This window comes from Epinephelus lanceolatus, chromosome 16 (assembly GCF_041903045.1).
Source record: "Epinephelus lanceolatus isolate andai-2023 chromosome 16, ASM4190304v1, whole genome shotgun sequence".
In the NCBI taxonomy this organism is placed as follows: domain Eukaryota; kingdom Metazoa; phylum Chordata; class Actinopteri; order Perciformes; family Serranidae; genus Epinephelus; species Epinephelus lanceolatus.
Window position 1 is genome coordinate 3,017,470 of NC_135749.1, and position 21,097 is coordinate 3,038,566.

At 42.1% G+C, this 21,097-nt stretch overlaps 1 protein-coding gene across 1 annotated transcript in view; it reads right to left on the reverse strand.

Annotated features, from left to right (window-relative positions):
* Positions 1 to 1,157: 1,157 nt before the first annotated feature.
* lpcat1 (lysophosphatidylcholine acyltransferase 1) overlaps positions 1,158 to 21,097 on the reverse strand; it is a 36,848-nt gene continuing 16,908 nt past the window's right edge. Inside the window, exons 6-14 of the mRNA XM_033637407.2 lie at positions 15,553 to 15,611; positions 12,253 to 12,287; positions 11,922 to 11,976; positions 9,176 to 9,258; positions 8,929 to 9,054; positions 7,306 to 7,459; positions 6,171 to 6,269; positions 5,952 to 6,093; positions 1,158 to 2,213 (exon numbers count right to left, since the gene is read on the reverse strand). Of these exons, the coding sequence (XP_033493298.1) occupies positions 2,080 to 2,213; positions 5,952 to 6,093; positions 6,171 to 6,269; positions 7,306 to 7,459; positions 8,929 to 9,054; positions 9,176 to 9,258; positions 11,922 to 11,976; positions 12,253 to 12,287; positions 15,553 to 15,611 (887 nt within the window). The 3' untranslated portion in view covers positions 1,158 to 2,079. The remainder of the gene's footprint in view (positions 2,214 to 5,951; positions 6,094 to 6,170; positions 6,270 to 7,305; positions 7,460 to 8,928; positions 9,055 to 9,175; positions 9,259 to 11,921; positions 11,977 to 12,252; positions 12,288 to 15,552; positions 15,612 to 21,097) is intronic.

Below are 21,097 nucleotides of genomic sequence, written 5' to 3' on the forward strand. Positions count from 1 at the left end.
AATTTTTGAGACTTTTTTTACCAAGTTGCTCAGTGCCTTTTCCCCATGTTTTACCCCCAAAATTAGCAAGAAATTGGTAAAAAGAGAAAATTAAGGAAACATTTGTTAGAAAAATGATATGTATATAAAAAGTAAAGAAAGTAATTAAGTTAAAATCAAACAAACAAGGAAATGACCTAGGAAAAGTGCTTGAAAACGTGATAAGTCTGTAACAGGGTTTTTAAAATTTAATAATAAGAATTATTAATGTAGTTTTTAAATAATTTTCTAAATTTATTTTTTTTTTGCAATTTGTGGTACATTTCTCACCAAGTTGTTCATTGCCATTTTTTCCTCCATGTTTTACCCAAAAAAAGAGAAAATTATAATCAAGAAAATTTGTAAAAAAATAAAATAAAATAAAGGAAAACCAAGAAAGAAGGAAATGACCAGGAAAGAGTGCTCAAAAGTTAGAATAATTGTGTAGCATAATTCTAAAATGTACTATTACTACTAATAATAAATATAGTTTCCCCCAGCTTTTTCCCCTATTTTTTTAATACATTTATAAATTTATTTTCTAAATTTATTTTTTCCTGTTTTACCCCCCAAAATTGCAAGATAATAAGAAAAAAAGAGAAAATTAAAAACTAGAAAATTAGTTAAAAAAGGAAAGTAAGTTAAAAACAAACACGGAAATGACCCGAAAAAAGTGCTTAAAATTTTTTTTTTCGCAATATGTGGGACAGTTCTCACCAAGTTTTTCCCTTGTTTTACCCAAAAAATTAGTAAGAAATTGGTAAAAAGAGAAAATTAAAAACAAAACGATTTTTTTTTTTTTTAAATGGAAATGACCTGGAAAGAGTGCTTAATAATGTAATAAAAATTTGATGAAACTCTAATAGTAATAATAATTATTATAAATAAGTTTTTCCCTAGCTTTTTTCCCCAATTGTTTTTAATCATTTTCCAAATCTATTAATTATATTTTGCAATTTGTGGGACATTTCTTATCGAGTTGCTCATTGCCTTTTTTCTCCATGTTTCTGAAAGAAATCGCACCAATCTGCTGTCAGGGTTCAAAGGTCTAAATACTTGGGAAAGATGTCTGAAAGCAGCACAAGAAAAGTGATGTCACTCCAGGTTTCAGAGGATTAAGACAGCAGATGACGATGGCACAAAACTGAAAACATTTTATTTGTAAAATAAAGGCAAGGAGCTGATTTCTGCATTTCAGAGTGATACTGAGAGATGACACGCTACAGGATCATCGCAGCCGAAAGGTACAAAATGTTTCAAACCAACTGAGATCGATTTTTAAACCAGCTGAAGAGTGAAGAGTTTGTGTTGGTGTAAAGGATCTGCTGCTCCAGAAATACTCAACAATCCTCCAAACCAACATAAAATTTACTTTCCATGATGTTTGGGAGAACAGTGCGGACATTAAAACAACAGGCGTCACATTATCATTTACCAAAATAAATAAAAACATCACATCTGGATGATCTGATTGGTGTTTAGATCAAAATATAATAAATCATGTCAACTATCAAACCCCTCTTTTTGGCGAGGGCTTGTATCTGTGCGGCAGTGACACAGCTGCTTTAGGTTAGGGATGATGTCTCTGATTAAGTGGCAGATTTTTGGGTATTTGTGACACAGTTTGGTGACAACATCCCAGAATAATCAGAGAGCGACAACCTTTTTACCTGAAATGGTGTTTAAACCATGTAACTGAAGAGCAGCAGGAGAGGGCAGTGTGCTCGTGTCCGTTTGCCTGAGGTCCAACAAAGGGTTAAAAAACACCCTCATTATCAGCTTATGTCTTAAATATCTGAATTCTTACATAAGAAAATAAATATATCCGCAAAGCAACGAAAAACCCTAAAGCAGGCAGAAACAGTTCAGAGGAGAACTGAGATAAGTGACTCCATCGTCTTCGCTGCACTGATCCGTCCTAACAAGTGTCACTGTCCATGTGTTTGTCTCGTTACCTGCACGTTAAAGGCACAGAGGTGGTGGGAACGCTGCAGGATTTGGAGGCGCTGTTACGTCACAGAGAGAAGGTCAATAAGTGTTTGAGTTAAAGTCCATTCTTCCTCAGTCGTCTTTGTTGTGGTTGTTGCCGTTGCAGCTCTGAGGTCGACCCACGCAGAACTTGCGCGGATGGTTTTCAAAGTCGAGGTAATCCTGGACGATGTGCGGGTGCTGCTCTATGAAACGATGGAGCTCATCTGGAGAGGAAACACAACAAATGGAGTTATAATGTCACTACTGTCAGTGAGTGTTAGGTGATTAACATGTCCGATATCTTTTGGTAAAGAGGGACTGGAGCAGGGTTGATTTTAAATTTCAGAGGAGCAAAAAGTTATTGGCTGTAACTTTCTGTGCTGCTGTCTTGGTCAGGTCTCCCTTGAAAAAGATTGTTGGTCTTACGGGACTCACCTGGTTAAATATGGGCTAAATAAAAATAAATTAATACAATATCACAGTATAACTTGAAACCAGTATACCATTGCAAATCTACAGGTGACCTGATATATAGCTCCTGTGATGATTCCAGACTAGCTGTTCCTGCATTTTACATTATGAGCTATGAGGAAATCTGCTGGATTGTTTTATATTAAAGGGATAGTGCACCCAAAAATAAAAATTCAGCCATGATGTTTTTCCAAACCACTTTTTATGTCGGGGCTTCAGGACATTTGGATCACTACGGACATTATGTGTTTTTGGACGTTTGAATCTGGGGCAGGGCTCGACAGTGCGAGCGTTTCACTCACATTTGCGACTAAAAATAGGTGTGTGTGAACTGTAAAAAATATTTAGGGGCACATGTGCGCATAAAAAAAATCAGCCGAAGCAGCCTATATTTTTGTCAATAAAAAAATATGATAATCTAACCGCAAATGTTGGAGGAACTCCAGCCGCCTTCCCTCTTCCCTGTGTGACACGGTTATGGGTGGTTTTCCAAGCCACTGTCGGCACAATGAATATAAGTCCAGTGTTTCCGCGTGTCGCCGCTGTTAAATTATTGCCGCTGCTGCTGCTCCTTCAAAATATTTTTGCAAATGCACCACCACTCTGAGACATCTGTGCACTTGCACAGCGCAGCAGCCAGTATAGTGAGGAGAGCAGCGGTGAGGGGAGTGGGGAGTGGGGGAAGGCTCCTATTTAGGGATGCACCGAATATATTCGGCCGAATATTGCAAAAAAAACAAACACATTCGGTATTCGGTGGAATAAGTGAAAAGCAAGGCCGAATAATAGCGGCGTGTTTTGATAACGCAATCAAACAGCGAGCGGTGACGGGCGGAATAAAATGTCGGCAGTGTGGTGATAAACAGTAACTGTGAATCCCGCCGGTTGTGGGTTGAACGGGGGTCACAGACACGGACAGGAATACTGTCAAATACAGCGACGCATTATAACGGCTTACCGGCGAAGAAGTCCGGCTCCAGGTGAATAACTTGTTGTCATGACTGCCCAAAAGTACCTGAACAGCTGAGCCATGGTGGCACACAGTATGTGGCGTATCAGAGGAGAAACTTTAGGGACCGTTCTTTATTTATGAAGGACTGTCAGGGGAGGAGGGTGGCTGGTTGATTTTTATTTCATTTATTTATTTTATTTTGATCCCCCCTATGTTAATCACTCATTGATGCTGTTTTTGAAGTATGAATAAGTCAGTAAGTAATTTATTCCATTGAAATATCATTGATGTATTATAGAAAAGTGATTTATCTTTTTATAAATGACAAAAGGCACATCTGCCTCATTTTCGCTGTGGTATCCTGATACTACTCAGAACCATGATACTTTCACTGGTATCGCACAGTGAGTCCCAATTGAGTGACACTCCCCCCCCCCCCCCCCCCCAAATTTACTTTGTGCCCCTAAAGTTCTTTGTGCGCTCCTTACTTTTTCAACTTAGGAGCACATGTGCTCCTTGGGGAAAAAGTTAGCATCAAGCCCTGTGGGGCGCCGTCAGCCTCCATTAGGTGGAGTTGTGTTGCTACCTCCTCTCCCCTTGGATCTCTGCAAGTGATGTGAGAACTCTAAAACTTCACCTGAGCCTCCCTCGGCATATGGGTGAGTAGATAATGGCTGAATTTACATTTTGGGGTGCACTATCCCTTTAAAGGCAGAACGAGCAGGATTCATCGGTTGCTGTTTTTGATCATGGTGTTCAAAGTTGGCTCCTCGTCTCTGTGCTTATGATCTGAAACCTGAGGCCTGGACTCTGAAGCCAGTTCAACAAATTATATCCTCTCATTATCTGGCTTCACTAACCCGTCACACTGGCCGTCTGGATATCTGGTGCAACAAAGCTGGTTATCAACTAGTTCAGTCAACTCTGGGTTTTCATATCCAGGCACGAGCTCGTTCATGTGAAAGAGGCGGGGTGTTAATCACGAGTGACATCATCAGAGCCATGAATGAAGGAGGCTGCTTCATATCATATGAGATGAAACAGTACAAGAAGTGTCTGTGACTGGGAGACAGTGAAATGTCAGTGGTGTGGGATGGAAACGTTACTTTGGAATCTTATAACTTATCTTGAGTTGAGTTATAACGAAAATGTAGAAATACTGAAAATGCTGTTTAGTGTGATGATGATGAAACTCATAAACATAAAGACTTTAAAGTAACACCAGTCTGTTTCTGCTGCTGAAGTTAAGAGTGGAAAAGTAGTTAATGACTGACGACGTCTGTCTGACTGACGTGTGACATTTATAATAACAGGAGCTGATTAACAGTGTGTGGATTATTTTACTAATAAAATATGATCCGTTTTATCCTCGTTCTCATCACACAGGTGTCTCATGTTATTCTGAGCTGCAGTGATGAATCACAGCGTCAAATATCAACACTGTCACTGCGACTAATATAAACTTTGCATCAGTTAAAATCATGTGTTCAGTGTGTAAACCATCTCTGTGTTTGTTACAAGCTCTGGATACTTTATTCTTCAGTGATCTGATTGGTCAGAGGAAAGAAAGAGAACCAGTGTCATAGTACTGAAAACCCAAAGTTAACCCTGACATTACCTCACTAACTCCAAATCCTGCTTCGTAGTGCAGACCAGAGTTTGGATAACAAATCAGAAATTTTGCTCAGGTGCGACGCCACCTGACATGTGTCATACAGATTACTGTTAATGTATTATGTTGATCTGTTCTGTACGACATCTATTGCACGTCTGTCCGTCCTGGAAGAGGGATCCCTCCTCAGTTGCTCTTCCTGAGCTTTCTACCATTGTTTTCCCCGTTAAAGGGTTTTTTGGGGAGTTTTTCCTGATCAGCTGTGAGGGTCATAAGGACAGAGGGATGTCGTATGCTGTAAAGCCCTGTGAGGCAAACTGTGATTTGTGATATTGGGCTTTATAAATAAAATTGACTGATTGATTGATTGATTGACATGCTGCTGTGTTGTGCTATGGCCCATTCAAGTGCTGGAATTTGTCATTTACGTGACAACGCCTGAACACAACACAGACTCCCCTCCAACTGAGTGTGCCGTGCTGCGCTGCTGTGCGTGCGGCGTGTTTGACTGTGCGTAACAGCAGCCTTTTGATGGTCATTTACACACTGTCCATAACAATAACTATGTCAGGTGACAAACTGCGTCGGGGTCAGTCAGGAAAATACGTCCTGAGTCACGCTCTGGTACATATTTGTATGAATCTATACGATGTTAATCAGGAAAATCCTTCTAACTCTGCCTTTAAGAGGAGAAACTGCTTCATAAGAGGAGGCAGTTAGCTGGTGTAAAGGATCCTGGATAATCAACAACAGTCGGTAATTATCCTCTTCAGTAGAGCCAAAAAGAAACTGAATGTGATGTGACAGCAAACAGGAAGCAGAGACACGCTGATAGATGCTGTCAGTCATCTCCACCATGGTCTCATACGTACAAAGGTATCACAGTTCCTCTCATAATGCCAGTTAATGACAAACACTGCGTCTCACCGTATGTGATCTTCCCTGTGTCGGGCCCGTCCAGCGATAAAAACAGAACACTTAGGTCCAGCTCTTTCACACCCAACATTATTTCCAAGATGGCGGTGAGGTCCTCCTCCAGGACTTGCCCGTTCTCCTCGTTTTCATACATCTGCACGACAACATAAAGAATTAGTGCAAAGACTTCAAACCTGAATTACACCAGATTTAATGATGAACGTGCTCCACCTTGAAGGCCAGTTTGAGCGTCTCCATTGACTTTGATGGTCGATGAACAGTGGACAGAGCGATCACATAGTGTCTGATGTCAATCTGTCCGTCTCCATGCTGTGGACGAAACAATCTCAGTGAGCAGAAGTGTTAAAGAAACAAATATGATCCTGTATATGAATGTAAATTGCTGCACATGTCTTCATCTGAAGCGTGACGTCATGTGGACAAAGAACTTCCTACATCTTAAAACACATTTTCACACAAAACTTTAAATCAGTCTGGTTGTTAATAAATAAAAAGTCTCAATCACACAGATTTAAACTTGCTGACATTTAGCAGAGTTCAGATTGTCCACAAGGGGGAGCTGATCAGTCACTGTCACACCAGATCTACAGCAGGCTCACAGAATCTGCGCCAGTGGATTTTAAGAACATAGACGCTGCTTGTAAAAGTCAAAATGTTGTTTTCACATCCCTGCTTGGTACGATCGTCTAAACTGGACATCTCAGAATAAACTCTCGAGGATTGTAACAACACAAAATAATCAGAATTTGATCCATTTGGTCCGATAACATTTTAGAAGTCTAGAAAAGCTGTTGATTAAATAACTGTATCCCTATTCAAGTTTGAAATAATGTGGCACAAAACAAGATCTGAAGACAGAGCCGGTTTCACTCGATGGCCAACATGTTGAACCTGTGGAAAATCTTAAATCCCTTGGTGCAGCTCTGGACTCCCAGCTGAGCATCACTGGAAATACGGAGTAGATTTTCAAGAGACGCTCACAGCTACTTTATCTTCTTATGAAACTCAGTGGTCTCGGTGTTAGTCAGCAGATCTTAGAATACGTGTACCAAACTATGGTTGAGAGTGTTTTAACGTTTCACCTCGCTGCCTGGTGCGACATCTTAACTGTACGTCTCAGAATAAACTCTCTAAGATTGTGACAATGGCACATATATATGTATATAATATCTGTGCCAGATACTCGTTTCATCTGAGTATAAGACTCAGCCCTACCGATTACATTTCAAAAGCCACATTCCCAACACAGTTTACCGGTAATCTCACTGTGTGGTGTTACTGTACGCACCTGGCTGTACTTTTAAAGTAGTTTTGTTTGTTTGACCTTGAACGTGTCTGTATTTACCTGGTCAAACTGGCTGTGGACTTGTGCGAGTGTGTCTGTAACTGGCAGGTCCAGAAACTGGGCGAAGTCCTCCAGCCCCAGCCGGTCTCCCTGCAGCTTTCTAGCTCTTCTGGCCAGCTCCTCCAGCTCTGTGTCGGTCCGTCCTGCTCTCAGCCTGAGTCCAGAGAACGTACAAAGAAAGCACATCATGCAGCGACGTGTTGGTAAGTCACAGTAGAAACACCTTCACTGTGACTGGCCCACATCTTAGAGATTAAGGGCTCACACTGGTCTGTCAACACTTTGGCCTCGAGTTGTCTCAGTTTATGATCTCTGACTTCAACTTAAATAGTCTAGTTTTCAAAAATGTACAAACATCCTCAAGTCTTCTCTTTACAGTTTCCTTAAAGTGTTTACTTTAGGATTTAAGTTTTTCTCCTTATCTTGGTCTTACACTTAAGGAATTGCTTAAAGCTCGTTAAACCGTTCTAGAACCTTTGTAACCAAAGTAAAGACAAAAACATAAAGTACCTGCATCTGAACTGCAACATGGTGGAGTTAATGGAGATAACTGAGAAGGCATCCAGAGAAGAGTCTCCCGCAACCGGGAGAACCCGATGGACACGCTTAATGTTTAGCAACTGGTTTTGCATTTCAAATTTCACCAGAAGTCACTTATGATTGTGACCATCTGGGGTTGGATCACTCAACTTTCTAAACCTGAGCTCTTCCAGCTTCTTTACAGTTAATAATTGCTCTTTGATTTCATGCAGCAGGATCTTTCAAGTCACTTATTAGCAAAGCATTTCATGTAAGCCTTAAAAGTCATATTGAAGGAGCAAACTTAAGGTGCTCTGTGCATCTGGACCCTGATTTTCAGCCACAATAAACCACAAACTAGAAATTTTAGGAACATATCTGGATAGAATTCTGTTTTTCAGTATTAAAAAGTTGTGATAAAAAAGACAAAACAATGCATACATGTGGTACAGAGACAGTTGGTGAAGGACTCTCCCTCTGTATTCAAAAACTAAAGTGAGTCATATGACTCAAAATAAAGATTCCCTCACCCTCAGTATATGATCAACAGAATGATATTTTGTGCACTCTGCTCTCCTGCTACCAACACAGATTATTTTAATGAGCTTCTGAAACTGATCTAATATTAGAGCTAATTAGCAAAAGATTCCTCTCGGGTCTCTTTAACATTTATGTGCTCAAATGAGAAAAACACAATGATAGATGCTTTTATAAATACTCTGTAATAAAAACCTGCAGGATCAGCTCTTTACTTGGCTCCTATCTTCTCTAATTAACCAAATAACCACACAGTGTGCTTACAGGTATCTGACTATTATCCTGTTTTAATGGATCCTCTGAATATAAATCCTGATTGCAGATAAATAATATCCGTGGCACTTTTTAAAAACACTCTGGCAGAACATGTGTGGAACACCAAACCTTTCCTCATTTGATTTGAATGGATTAAATCATGTTATTCCTGAGGACAAATCTCCCTGTGTGTGTGTTTCTGCCGTCCCACCAGTAGGTGTCAGTGTTTCTTCACCTTCACTGCTCCACAGTTAAGGATTACAACCACCCTGCACCCAGTCTGACCAGTCAATCCAGTCCCTCTCCACTCACCCCAGGCGGCACAGCAGCTGGTTGAACTCCAGCAGGCTGCTGTAGTCCCAAATGTGCAGAGGGCCCCGTGCTAGGCTGATCTCACGGTCCTCAAAGGACAGGTCTTTGAGCGGCAGTTCCAGCGCCCTATCAGGACACAGGGACAGGTTAGAGAATGTTCACACGTGTCTGTGTTATGGACACACAGACGAAGCATGTGCACACGATCGGATGCTGATCAAAGGCACTTGTGCAAACAAACACTCACTTAGCCATGAGCTTTCTGACGTTGTTGGCAAACAGGGCGGGGTTTTCCTTCTCCTCGTCTGATGGAGTGTAAATAGGTAAGTACTAAAAGAGGAGAGAGAACGTCAACTGAACGCTATCGTCATGTCACGAAACTGTTTAATGACTTGTATGAGAATAAACAACTACGCATATCACATTCATTCCTAATTGAGAAACATATTTGCTCAAAAAATATAAAAAAAGATTGAAGATACTGTGACAATATTACAGGAGAGGTTTTACTAGGGCTGGGATTCCCATTCACAACCTCCCAATTTGATTTTGTTGCCCATTTAATATTGATTATATTAAGGATATTTTAGTTCTTCTCAGATATGACAGAGATTCTCAGAGAAATAACCCTTTGACCTGGTTCATTATTAAAAAATACTAATGTTCATGTGGGGGGTCGCCAATAAAGTGCGTTGCTGACCAAAAAAAAGTTCCACCTAGAACAATCTCTATCCATGAGCTCCTCCCCCTTTCTCTAAGGCTGAGCCCTGACTGCCTACAAAGGAAACTCATTTCCGCCTCTTTCTTTCAGTCACTACCCAGAGCTCATGACCATAGGTGAGGATTGGGACAGAGATGGACCAGGAAATCAAAAGCTTTGCCTTCTGGCTCAGCAGCTGCATCACTGCAAACGCTGTGCCTAACCACCAATCCATCTCACGCCCCATTCTACCCTCACTCATGAACAGACAGCAATATCTGACCGGGAACGGAGGCCATTATATCGCTCTCTTCAAAGCCAGACTCCATTGAGAAAAACAGTGATTTAACATTGCTGAACACAGGAGCTGCTGCTCTACTGCTGCCTCAAACAGTCATTTATTTGTGTTATTGTGTGACTTTGCTGTTTAAAGTAGTCAGTTTGGATTAATCAAAGTCACACAATAGCACAAATTAACTAACCGATCAAAGCAGCAGTAGAGCAGCAGATTCAGTGTTCAGTGAGCTAAAATCACTGTTTACTTCAATGGAGTCTGGCGACTTTGATTAGAGCAAAGATGGGGAACTGAAGCCATTAACAGCTTCCTCGTCAGAATAGGTTGTCTGACAGAAAGGTGAAGCAGTGAAATTATTCTCAATAAAGCTTACACTTAAATGAATACTGATTTTTTTTTGGGTGCTAAAATATGTTTTATTGCCGTCCACAGCAGCACATTGCTGAACTTCCGTTTGGGCACTCTTACAGCCTCTCTCTGTGGATGCAAAACAACTTTCTCCAGCTAAATTCAGACAAGACTGAAGTCATCGTATTTGGTCCACAGAAACAAAGAGAAAGTGTCAGCAGTCACCTCCAGTCTCTCTCTCTAAAACCTACAAATCAGGTTAGAAATCTCGGGGTAATAATGGACTCAGACTTGAACTTTAACAGCCACATCAAGTCAATAACATCAGCAGCTTTTTACCATCTAAAAAACATTGCCAAAATCAAAGGTATCGTGTCTAAACCTGACTTGGAGAGACTGATCCATGCATTTGTCTCTAGTAGGTTAGACTACTGTAACGGCCTGCTCACTGGCCTCTCCAAACGGGCCGTAAGACAGCTGCAGTACATCCAGAATGCTGCTGCTCGGGTCCTGACCAGAACCAGGAAGTACGAGCACATTAGTCCTGTGCTCAGGTCTCTACACTGGCTTCCTGTGGCTCAGAGAATAGACTTTAAAGCAGCTCTGCTTGTGTACAAGTCTCTCCACGGCCTAGCACCAAAGTACATCTCTGACATGTTAGTGCCATATGAACCATCTCGGACTCTGAGGACCTCAGGGACCGGCCTCGTGCTGGTGCCCAGAGTCAGGACTAAACATGGGGAATCAGGATTCTAGTTTTATGCAGCTAAAATCTGGAACAGTCTTTCTGAAGATGTGAGACAGGCCTCTACTCTGACAATGTTCAAATCTAGGCTCAAAATAGCTCTATTTCACTGTGCATGTGACTGAAAGGATCTTATCTGCACTCTTCTCTTTTAAAGTTCATTTTATAATGATTATTTATGTTTTTATTTTGTATTGTGATTTTAATGCATTTTCTTGTTCTGTAAAGCACTTTGAATTACTTTGTGTACGAATTGTGCTCTACAAATAAACTTGCCTTGCCTCTCCAAACTGGGGGTGTGCCGACCACTGTCTACTATATGTACTCCACTGATTATGGATAAGTACCTCATACAACCCAACTTTAATAAATCTGAACTACCCCTTTAATTAGGTTTCGAAAGCCATTGCTGTACAGGCCTATGTATATCCTTGCATAGCAAAGTGCTTTGGGGCATGTGGAGCATTGGATTGTAACTTAAACGCACATGCCTGCTCCAGTGGGGTCTGTTTAAACCGGACGCTTTTGTACACTGCAACTCTGGGTGATGTCTCCTTAAATGGTTTTAAAGATTTGTGGTATTTCCACAGTATTTCACCTTTATATGGCTTTGCTCCTCTCTGTCGTTACAGTTTTTAAATCTAAAATTCAGCCAGAAATCTGCTTCTGTTTCCTTTCATGTTTTGATTCAACTAAAGTTTGCAGGTCTCTCACATGGCCAGATTTAGTTGTGCAATCAATCACAGGCCAGTCATGTAAGACTAACAATGTAAAAGCTTCACACATTCATGGAAGAAGACGTATATTAAAAGATCAATATCTGGATTTAATGAATTGATACCAAAACATTCAAATAAAAATCGATTTGAATCTGAAAATTATTTTTGGCGCACTAAATCACTCACCTCTATCTCCATGGGATTATGAGGCTGGCACAGAGTGAGCCAAAGGATTTTGAATCTGGAAGACAGAAGAGTTGGTTTGTCTAAATACAATGAGACATCATCAGGAAGAGACAAAGAACATGGTCAATGGGAACCATGGAGACTGGAAGTTTCTCTCTACGGTATCTTAATATGTTCATTCATAATGGAAAACAGGTCACTGGTGTTTCAACTACACATACTTAGCTGTGGGCAGAAAAAGCTGTGTGTGTGTGTGTGTGTGTGTGTGTGTGTTAAGGCCTGTGGTGAAGTTCAGAGTGAAGGTGTGTGTGAGACAAAGACAAGCACTCACGCCCCGGGACCCTGCCATGTCCATGTAACAGTATCCTGCGGAGAGGAAGGAGAAAGAGGAAATGGTTCAGGACAAACACAAACACAGAAACAGGAGGTTGACTTCCTATAACTCCTCTCACTTCCCAGAACTGCTGCTTGTTAGTTTTCTCAGCTGTGTGTGTCTGTGGGTTCTGAGAATAATATTTATGCCTTAATACCATCATACTAACGTGTACTGATAATAAAACAATAATAAATAAATAAATATAATAATAAACACAATTAAGTCAGTACCTCCATTGCTGCAGTTCTACATTACTTGGAAGTCACCCTACAGCCAAGAATGTCTTTTGTTTACTGGATTGCTGAGGGGGGGAAGTTTCTCTGTGCTCTCTTTAAACCTCAGTTTGACACGTGTTACAGGCATGACTTTATGACATGATTATATAATTTTCGACAGTTTAAAGGGGAACTCAGATTTTGCACATCAAAGTCAGTTTACAGGTCTCAGTAAGGAAATGTGAGGAAATGTTGTATAAAGCCGTTTATGTGTGAAGAGGGAGTTCTGCAAAGTGAGCAATAAAGTTGCAACGGTGGTTGGGTCTGAGGACGATAAAGCCCCGTCTCCACAACAAAATAGAACAGGCTGCAGTGAGAGTCTCTCTCCATGGGATATTTAAAAATAGCAGCTTTGTGCATTTAGTCCTTCTCAGGCAAGCTCAGGGGTTTAGTGTTGCTGTAGCCCACAGGAAGTGAGGATTAGAATATATGACCTTCACATAATCCGCTCCAAATTCATCTATATTTTTAAAGTCATTACTAAAAGTGTGTGTCATATAAAAACTAAAGTGATGGTCAAAGTTGTCACAGTGAAATTTAAGGTGTGCTGATGGATTCACGTCATCAACTCATGCATTGAGTAACATTACAAGTTAACGTTCCACCTTAAAAGTTGCCGGCAGTCGGCCCAGTGAATGAAGTTATTTTTTCTCAGACTCCAGCTGCTGTGAGAGGCAGCAAAACATCCTTTCATTTTATAGTTACAGTTTACTAATAAAACTCTCCACAGTATGAACAGTGGTTACATGAGCCTCAAAACCAGACACAACTCAGCCCTGAGCAGAGTGACCGTCCTCTACTGACCAATCAGACTGCAGTGTTCACAGCTCCACCTTTTAGTACCAGATCTGTGTGCTAGGTACCCCAACAGAGGGGGGACCAAACATGGGGACGCTAAGGAACGCTTCTGTTGGTACCATCCACAACTTTTCACTGTGGAGACAAAACAAAAAGCGTACTGAGCTGAGCTGTATCATACTGCGGCTTTGACTTAGACAAAATGACGGGTAACATGTCAGTTCTGGTACTGAGCTTTACAGGTGTGAGCAGGTGCATGTTTTCAAAAATGGAGCCCTGCAGGACTCTGTGGAGAAATACTCTGCAGAGTGTTTTATTGGCTGTCAATTCTAAGGCCTACAGCCCGTACTGCAACTCACTAGTTTTTATTTATTCTTAGTAAAGAAATAACTTAATGTATCACGTTTGCCAAATTTACAAGAGTGGGCAAATAATTAAGAATTTGTTGTAGACAACGTTTCACAAAGTTTATGAAGTTTTCACTAACTCGACAACCTGCAAAACTTTTTTGGTACTTTCTTTTTGGTATTGAATTTGCTGTTCTCTTTAGACAGTGCCCCAAAAACATCGGATCAACTACACAGTGATATCTGTCAGAAATCATGTTGCTTGAAACGGTGAAGAACTCATTCATTTTACTGTAGGTGAAACCTTTCTGTGTGAATTCACTTTTCTTAAGTCACAGTGGACAGACGGATGGATGGATGGAGGGACGGACGGAGGGACAGACAGACAGCAGAGGATGGAGAGGACAACAGTGCACGCACTACACTGTATGAACTGAAAATTGTGCGAGTCAAAAAAACAAAAAACAAAAAAAAAAACATTTGATATTCCAATAAACACTTGCAATTCCACAGTGTAGAAGTACTGTTACAAGTACAGTGTGAAAAAAATCTGACGGTGTGGAGACCTTTAAGTCTAAGAGGATGCTTGTGCCAAATTTGAAGAACTTTCCTCAAGGTGCTCTTGAGATACTGCCTTCACGAAAAATAAGACAGACGGGGTCAGGGTGACCTTGACCTTTGACCTATGACCACAAATTTCTAATCTGGTCATCGTTGAGTCCAAGTGGATGTTTGTGCCAAATTTGAAGACATTTTATTGAGGCGTTCTTGAGATATTGTGCTCACGAGAAATGGATGGACAACCTGAAAACATAATGCCTCTGGTCATGCCTATCACTGGCGCCAGAGGCATAAAAATAAACAGCTATAGTCACTTCAGTGCAGCAGGATTTGTAGCCAGTCTTTTGAGGCCTCCTTCCACTGTGGGTGTTTGACACCGGACGACTAAACCGTCATCAGTTACCTGTCAGTACATGTTGTCACCTTTACCTCTGCCCCTGTAAAAGGGCAAAGTGAAGAGAACTCTAAACTGCCTAAAGCAAGGTATTTTTTTCTGCTGTGATCAGGCCTGAAGGAGCCAAACAACGTGTGAACACAGCTTAAGAACGATAAAACAACGCACAGCAGATTACATAACATTTACAACAGGCCCGTGCATGACTTCTGTCAGCTTCTTTCTTTGTTGGTGTTGCACAGTCACACTGCAGATTCAGGGAGCTGAATATGTTTTGATTTGGCTCACTAACAATCAGTATTCTGTGTGATGCGTATTCAGCGCTCCTGTTGGCCGGTGTTTCCAGCGTGTTCCCAGTTCCAGATGCGAAGGTTTCTCTCCGGCTACATGAACAGATGGAAACAGATGGAATGGAAACACTTCTGGTGGCGCAGGAATAAGGAGTCTTATTCAGGGTTTCTTTTGCCTCACGTAACTGCCTCGCACTGCCACGTTGTCACTGAGGTCAGCACAGTGACTAAACTCAGCACAAAGAGAAACGCACACAAAAGCTTTACGGGGAAAGAGACAAGAAAAACCAGGTAATAAGAACTGCATAATTCACGAGAGAGTGAGCAGAGGTGCCGAGAGAGAGACATGACACCTGCATGTGTGTGTGAGAGAAAGAGGGGGATGAAATATCATCCCAGTAGGACATGAAGTCATCCAGCACAGGAGGAGCACATACTAACGTGAGGGAGAGAAGCCATTACGTCACAGACGTGTGTCACCATGTGTAGGTTTGTTAACATGGTTTATATATATGGCTTTAAACTTGAACTATGTCTCAGGTTACAGGCATGGAGCAGGTGTGTTATGGGTTAAAGGAAAGTGTGTTTACCAGTTTGTTAGGGTAGCGCAGCACCACTGGCTGCACTGGGAGTCCTGGTATGAAAGCACCTGGGAAAGAGAAGAGAGGACGGAGGTGGTGAGACGACTCCAGACGAGATTTAGAAAACATTTATTCAATTACTACATGCAAATATTATTAGCTGAATCTAATGATCCAAGTCCTACACTGTTTTGGTTTCTACAGAGTTTAACTGACTGAATAAAAACACAGCTCCCAGCCTCAGGATCACCTGCAGCCCGACAGACAAGCCCTCTATTGAGATTCTTTAATGTCCTGCTGATGACAGACGAGCTGACGCAAGCTACATACAGTATTTATTACAGGACAAAGCCCCATTCAAGCTTCTGTTTGAGCTTTGAATAGATAAAATGGGATGAGAATATTACTAATGACAATAACAGCTGAAATATATGAGGCACAGTCACGCCATGACACGTCATGCGCATCCAATATGATCAACTGAAGCTGCTACACTGACTGCGAAAGCCAGTCTATATTCTCAACAGGCGCCCCCCAACAGGTGAAAACTAGGGGTGGGTGATACGGCCCTTAAATAATATCACAACATTAAAAGGGCATTTTTGCGATAACAATATTTTTGATGATAGGACACATTAGTAAAAAAACATTTTACTGTCAACACAATCAGTGATGTAGTTTCACAGTTTGCTTCAAATATTCAGTAAAAACTAAAATGATCTCTCATGTCTTTAGTTTGTGACCAACAACAGTAACTCAGGACGTTCTGGACTCTGGATGTTGATAACTACTGCATATTCACGTGTAGTTTTTTGTCAAGCCGCAAGCGTCATCTAAGCTACCCAGAGCTTTACATCTGTCACACAGACGACAGGCCGACACACTTATAAACAGCTCCTGGAAGAAGATCAGCTCTGCACTCAGGGTTTCAGGTAAACAGGCTGTATGATGCTTGTTAAGGTTGCTTAGTGACAGACCCAACCTGCTGCTCTGCTCTTGAAAGCTGGCACAGAAAAGGCACAAGAGTAGCACCCAGCGCCCGACCTTGTGTTCTCCAGGAAGTTAAAGATGCAGCATGTGTACGACCCCTAATTTCCAGGGCTGGTACCTGCGGTTATTCCACAGGCTAGTTAATAACATGTCGGGCAGGAAATCCAAAGAGTGGGAGCTTAGCCAGAAAGCAAAGCTCTCGATTTACCGGTCGATCTACGTTCCAACCCTCACCTATGGTCACGAGCCGTGGGTAGTGACCCAAAGAACAAGATGAGTTTCCTCCACAGGGTGGCTGGGCTCAGCCTTAGAGATAGGGTGAGGAGCTCGGACATCTGGGAGGGACTCGGAGTAGAGCCGCTGCTCCTCCATATTGAGAGGAGCCAGGTGAGGTGGTTCGGGAATCTAGTAAGGATGCCTCCCGGACGCCTCCCTTGGGAGGTGTTTCAGGCATTTCCAACTGGGAGGAGACTTCGGGCCGCCCCAGGACACGCTGGAGGGACTACATCGCCCGGCTGGCCTGGGAACGCCTCGGGGTTCCCTCGGAAGAGCTGATGAAAGTGGCGGGGGAGAGGACTGTCTGGGCTTCTTTGCTGAGGCTGCTGCCCCCGTGACCCGGACCCAGATAAGTGGAGGACGACGAGTACGAGTACCTTCAACTCAAACCACCGAAATATATCATCATTACATTCATATCAGAAACATGCAGGAGACTAGTCCACTGATGGACCCTGATGAGGACTGTTGGTCCACTACGAACATTCTTAGCCGGGAGGGCAGGCCTTGTTGAAGGTTTTCACCATCCAGTGAAAGAGACGTCTCCTTTGGAATTCAAGAACGGAGAACCCAGCTTAATGTGAGGGACTGGAGCCTGGGTGTGTTTAATCACAGGTGTTGGACTTTTATTAACGGGTGTGGCTTTGACTTAGACATTATGACAAGTAACAGGTCGGTTCTGGTGCTGAGCTTTATGGGTATGAGCAGGTGCAGGACTCATTTGTGCAGCATTAACTGATTTTTTGAAGGAAACAATTCTTTTAGATTGTTTAAATATTTTCCCTGGAACACACTAAATAAAAAGTATTCTAGATATAATCTGTTCAGCGTTCCCTAAAGATGAAATACACTGTTGTGCAATGGTAAGTGCACAACAAAGTAAATTCCAGTTTTTATGCAACATCTATTCCAACAGCTGACAGAGTGTAAATATGTTTAACTTATATGTCCTTAAGGCAGGGTGAGGCTGGCTACTGCTGGAACACAACACATATGAAGGTAAAGTAAAAGGACAGCATGGGAAATAGAACATATTAACATATGAACTCAGAGCAGACGTATTCATCAAGAAACCTTCATCATCAAACATGGATGACATTTGAATAGAACAATATTGGCTCCACATATTGGCTGCACACGAGACAGTGAAGGAACATGAAGGAGCATCAGTGTCGACACCCTGTAAATAATAATGTGACGGCTCTGTTAAAAGGTCTGTTCAAAAATGACAAAAGGACTGAAGGTATCTGCAGAGCACGTCACACACAGGTGGCACCATGCACATTAAAACACACACACACACACACACACACACACACACACACACACACACACACACACACAGTGTTGTGCTGGGAGCCAGTGAAGAGACATAACTCGAGGAGACATATCCAGAGAGGACTGGTAACACACAGCAGACACATAAAGCTACACAAACACACACACACAGACACACACACAGCCAAACCAGGACAGAGTGTGACTAACGGGGCTTACTGGGAATGACAGAATTACAGACTGGAAGAAAGGGGATTAGACAGAGCAGGATGGGAACAATGGCTGACAGCATAACACGCACGGGATGTGAGCGGAAAAACAAGCCCTGAAAAGATGGGTGCAACAGTTGTGTGTCCTGCTGAGGTGTCCCCGAGCAAGACACTGAACCCACACCTCCTGAGCCAAAACAGAGTTAACCTGCCCAGACATCTACACCTGGAGCTGGCAGCTGTGCACCAACACTGCAGGCACACTGAATTAAATGAATACTGAACAAAGCGATCGCACAGTCGCTCTGGTAACACACAGACACACCCTTGGATGGAAATCACCAAAATTCACAACCTGATCCTGCTCTGAGCAGCGGTTTGGACGACTGTATCAGCGACTCTGATGAACACCACCCTTCATTTTGACTTTAGGTAGCACATGTTTTATACTGACAAGTTTGACACGAGACAAAGGTGACGTTGGTTTCCGAACCTAAAAATACATGGAAATGTATTCATGTTATTCTGCTCACCACCTGTAAATACGTTTAAAAAACACTGCTTTGGGGTTATTCCATCCATTTCCATCCACTTATCGCGGGGGCAGCACCCCAGATGTCCCTCTCCTCAGCAACGCTTCCCAGCTCCTCGTGTAGGACCCCGAGGTGTTCCCAGGCCAGGTGAGATATATAATCCCTCCAGTGTGTTCTGGGTCTGCCCCGGGGCCTCCTACCAGTGGGATGTACCCCAAACACGTCTAACAGGAGGCGCCCAGGAGGATCCAAATCAGATGTTGAACCACTTCAACTGACCCCTTTCAACACGAAGGAGCAGCGGCTCTACTCCGAGCTCCCTCCAGATGCCCCTTCTCTACGGCTGAGTCCAGACACCCCACGGACGAAACTCAGACGCTTGTATCTGCATCTCACTACCCAGAGCTCATGACCCTATGTGAGGGTTGGGACAGAGCTGGACCAGTAAATCGATAGCTTTGCCTTCGGGTCCAGTGCAGCACCTGCTTCACTGCAGAAGCCGCACCAAACGGCTGATCCATCCCACGCTTCATTCTACCGTCATTCATGAGCAAGACCCTGAGATACTTTAACTCTCTCACTTGTGGTCTACAGAAAGACGTCCCTGGCCGACTCTATTGGCACAGATCCTACAAGTCCACAACCCTGCTAGCGGCTATGTGAGGTTGTGTAGTGGTTTTAATTTAATTCAAATCTTACTTACAAGATAGGGACTTTTTTGTGTCAATTGGTAACCATGAATCTGAGCGATCACATGTGGGGTTCCTCAAGGGTCCATTCTTGGACCACTTCTATTCAACATCTATATGCTACCCCTAGCCCAGATTATGGAACATCACAACATCTCCTATCATACGTATGCCGACGACACACAACTCTATATCTCAGTGTCATCACACGACTACAGTCCCTTACTGTCTTTGAGTAACTGTATTCATCAAATCAATGACTGGATGTGCCAGAATTTTCTCCAGCTAAATCCAGAAAAGACAGAGGTGTTAATTTTTGGCCCTAGAAATGAAAGGGCAAAGATCAGCGCCCACCTTGGCTCTATGTCATTGACAGCTACAAATCAAGCCAGAAATCTTGGTGTTATTATTGACTCAGACCTGAACTTCAACGGCCATTTAAAGTTTATTACTAAATCTGCCTATTACCACCTGAAAAATATATCTAGAATTAAGGGCTTTCTGTCTAAACAAGACATGGAAAAACTTATTCATGCATTCATTTTTAGTAGGTTGGATTACTGCAATGGCTTATTGACAGGCCTTAACAAAAAATCAATCAGACAGCTGCAGCTGATTCAGAACGCTGCCGCCAGAGTCCTTACAAACACCAGGAAACTGGACCATATTACACCGGTCATTAAATCGCTACACTGGCTTCCTGTGAGTCAAAGAATAGATTTTAAAATCTTACTGCTGGTCTACAAAGCCCTAAATGGTCTCGGACCAAAATACATGCTTGATCTACTGGTTCCCTACGAAGCATCCAGACCCCTTAGATCATCTGGAACAGGTTTGTTGTGTGTTCCAAGAACAAGAACCAAGCAAGGTGAGGCAGCATTCAGTTATTATGCTCCTCACCTGTGGAACAAACTTCCTGTAAATCTGAGGTCTGCTCAAACTGTCAGCTCCTTTAAATAAGGGCTAAAAACACTATTGTTTACTGAAGCGTACTCTTAGATTAAATACTTACCTGCTGTATTCTACTGCCCGTACTTTTTAACTACACACTGCTGATTTATGCTTTTTATTATTCTACTTCTTTTCTTATCCTGACTGTTCAATGTATTGAGCCTGTTTTTATTTTATGTTACTGTATTTTATTATTATCACTATCATTCTCCATTTCTATTTCCCTTTTTAATCGACTGTTTTTATTGTTTTAAATTGTGTCTTGTTGCTTTTAATGTCTCTGTAAAGCACTCTGAATTACCTTGTGTTGAATTGTGCTATACAAATAAACTTGCCTTGCCTTGCCTTAAAAACTAACACCAGCGTGCTAACATTGACAATGCTAACATGTTGATGTTTAGCAGATATGTTTACTTTAACCTGCTGATGTTGAGATATTCAGATGAGTTGCTGTGGTGGACCAAATGACCGATTGACGGACCGACCTAAACACAAATATGTGGGGGCTAGCTTCATCGTAGAGCTAAGCACAGAAAAGCAAACTAATAGAAAAAGAAAGAGGCCCTACGAAGAGTGTGTCACTGTCTCTACAGCTGCAGTAAAAGAATAAGATTGATTTTTCATCCAC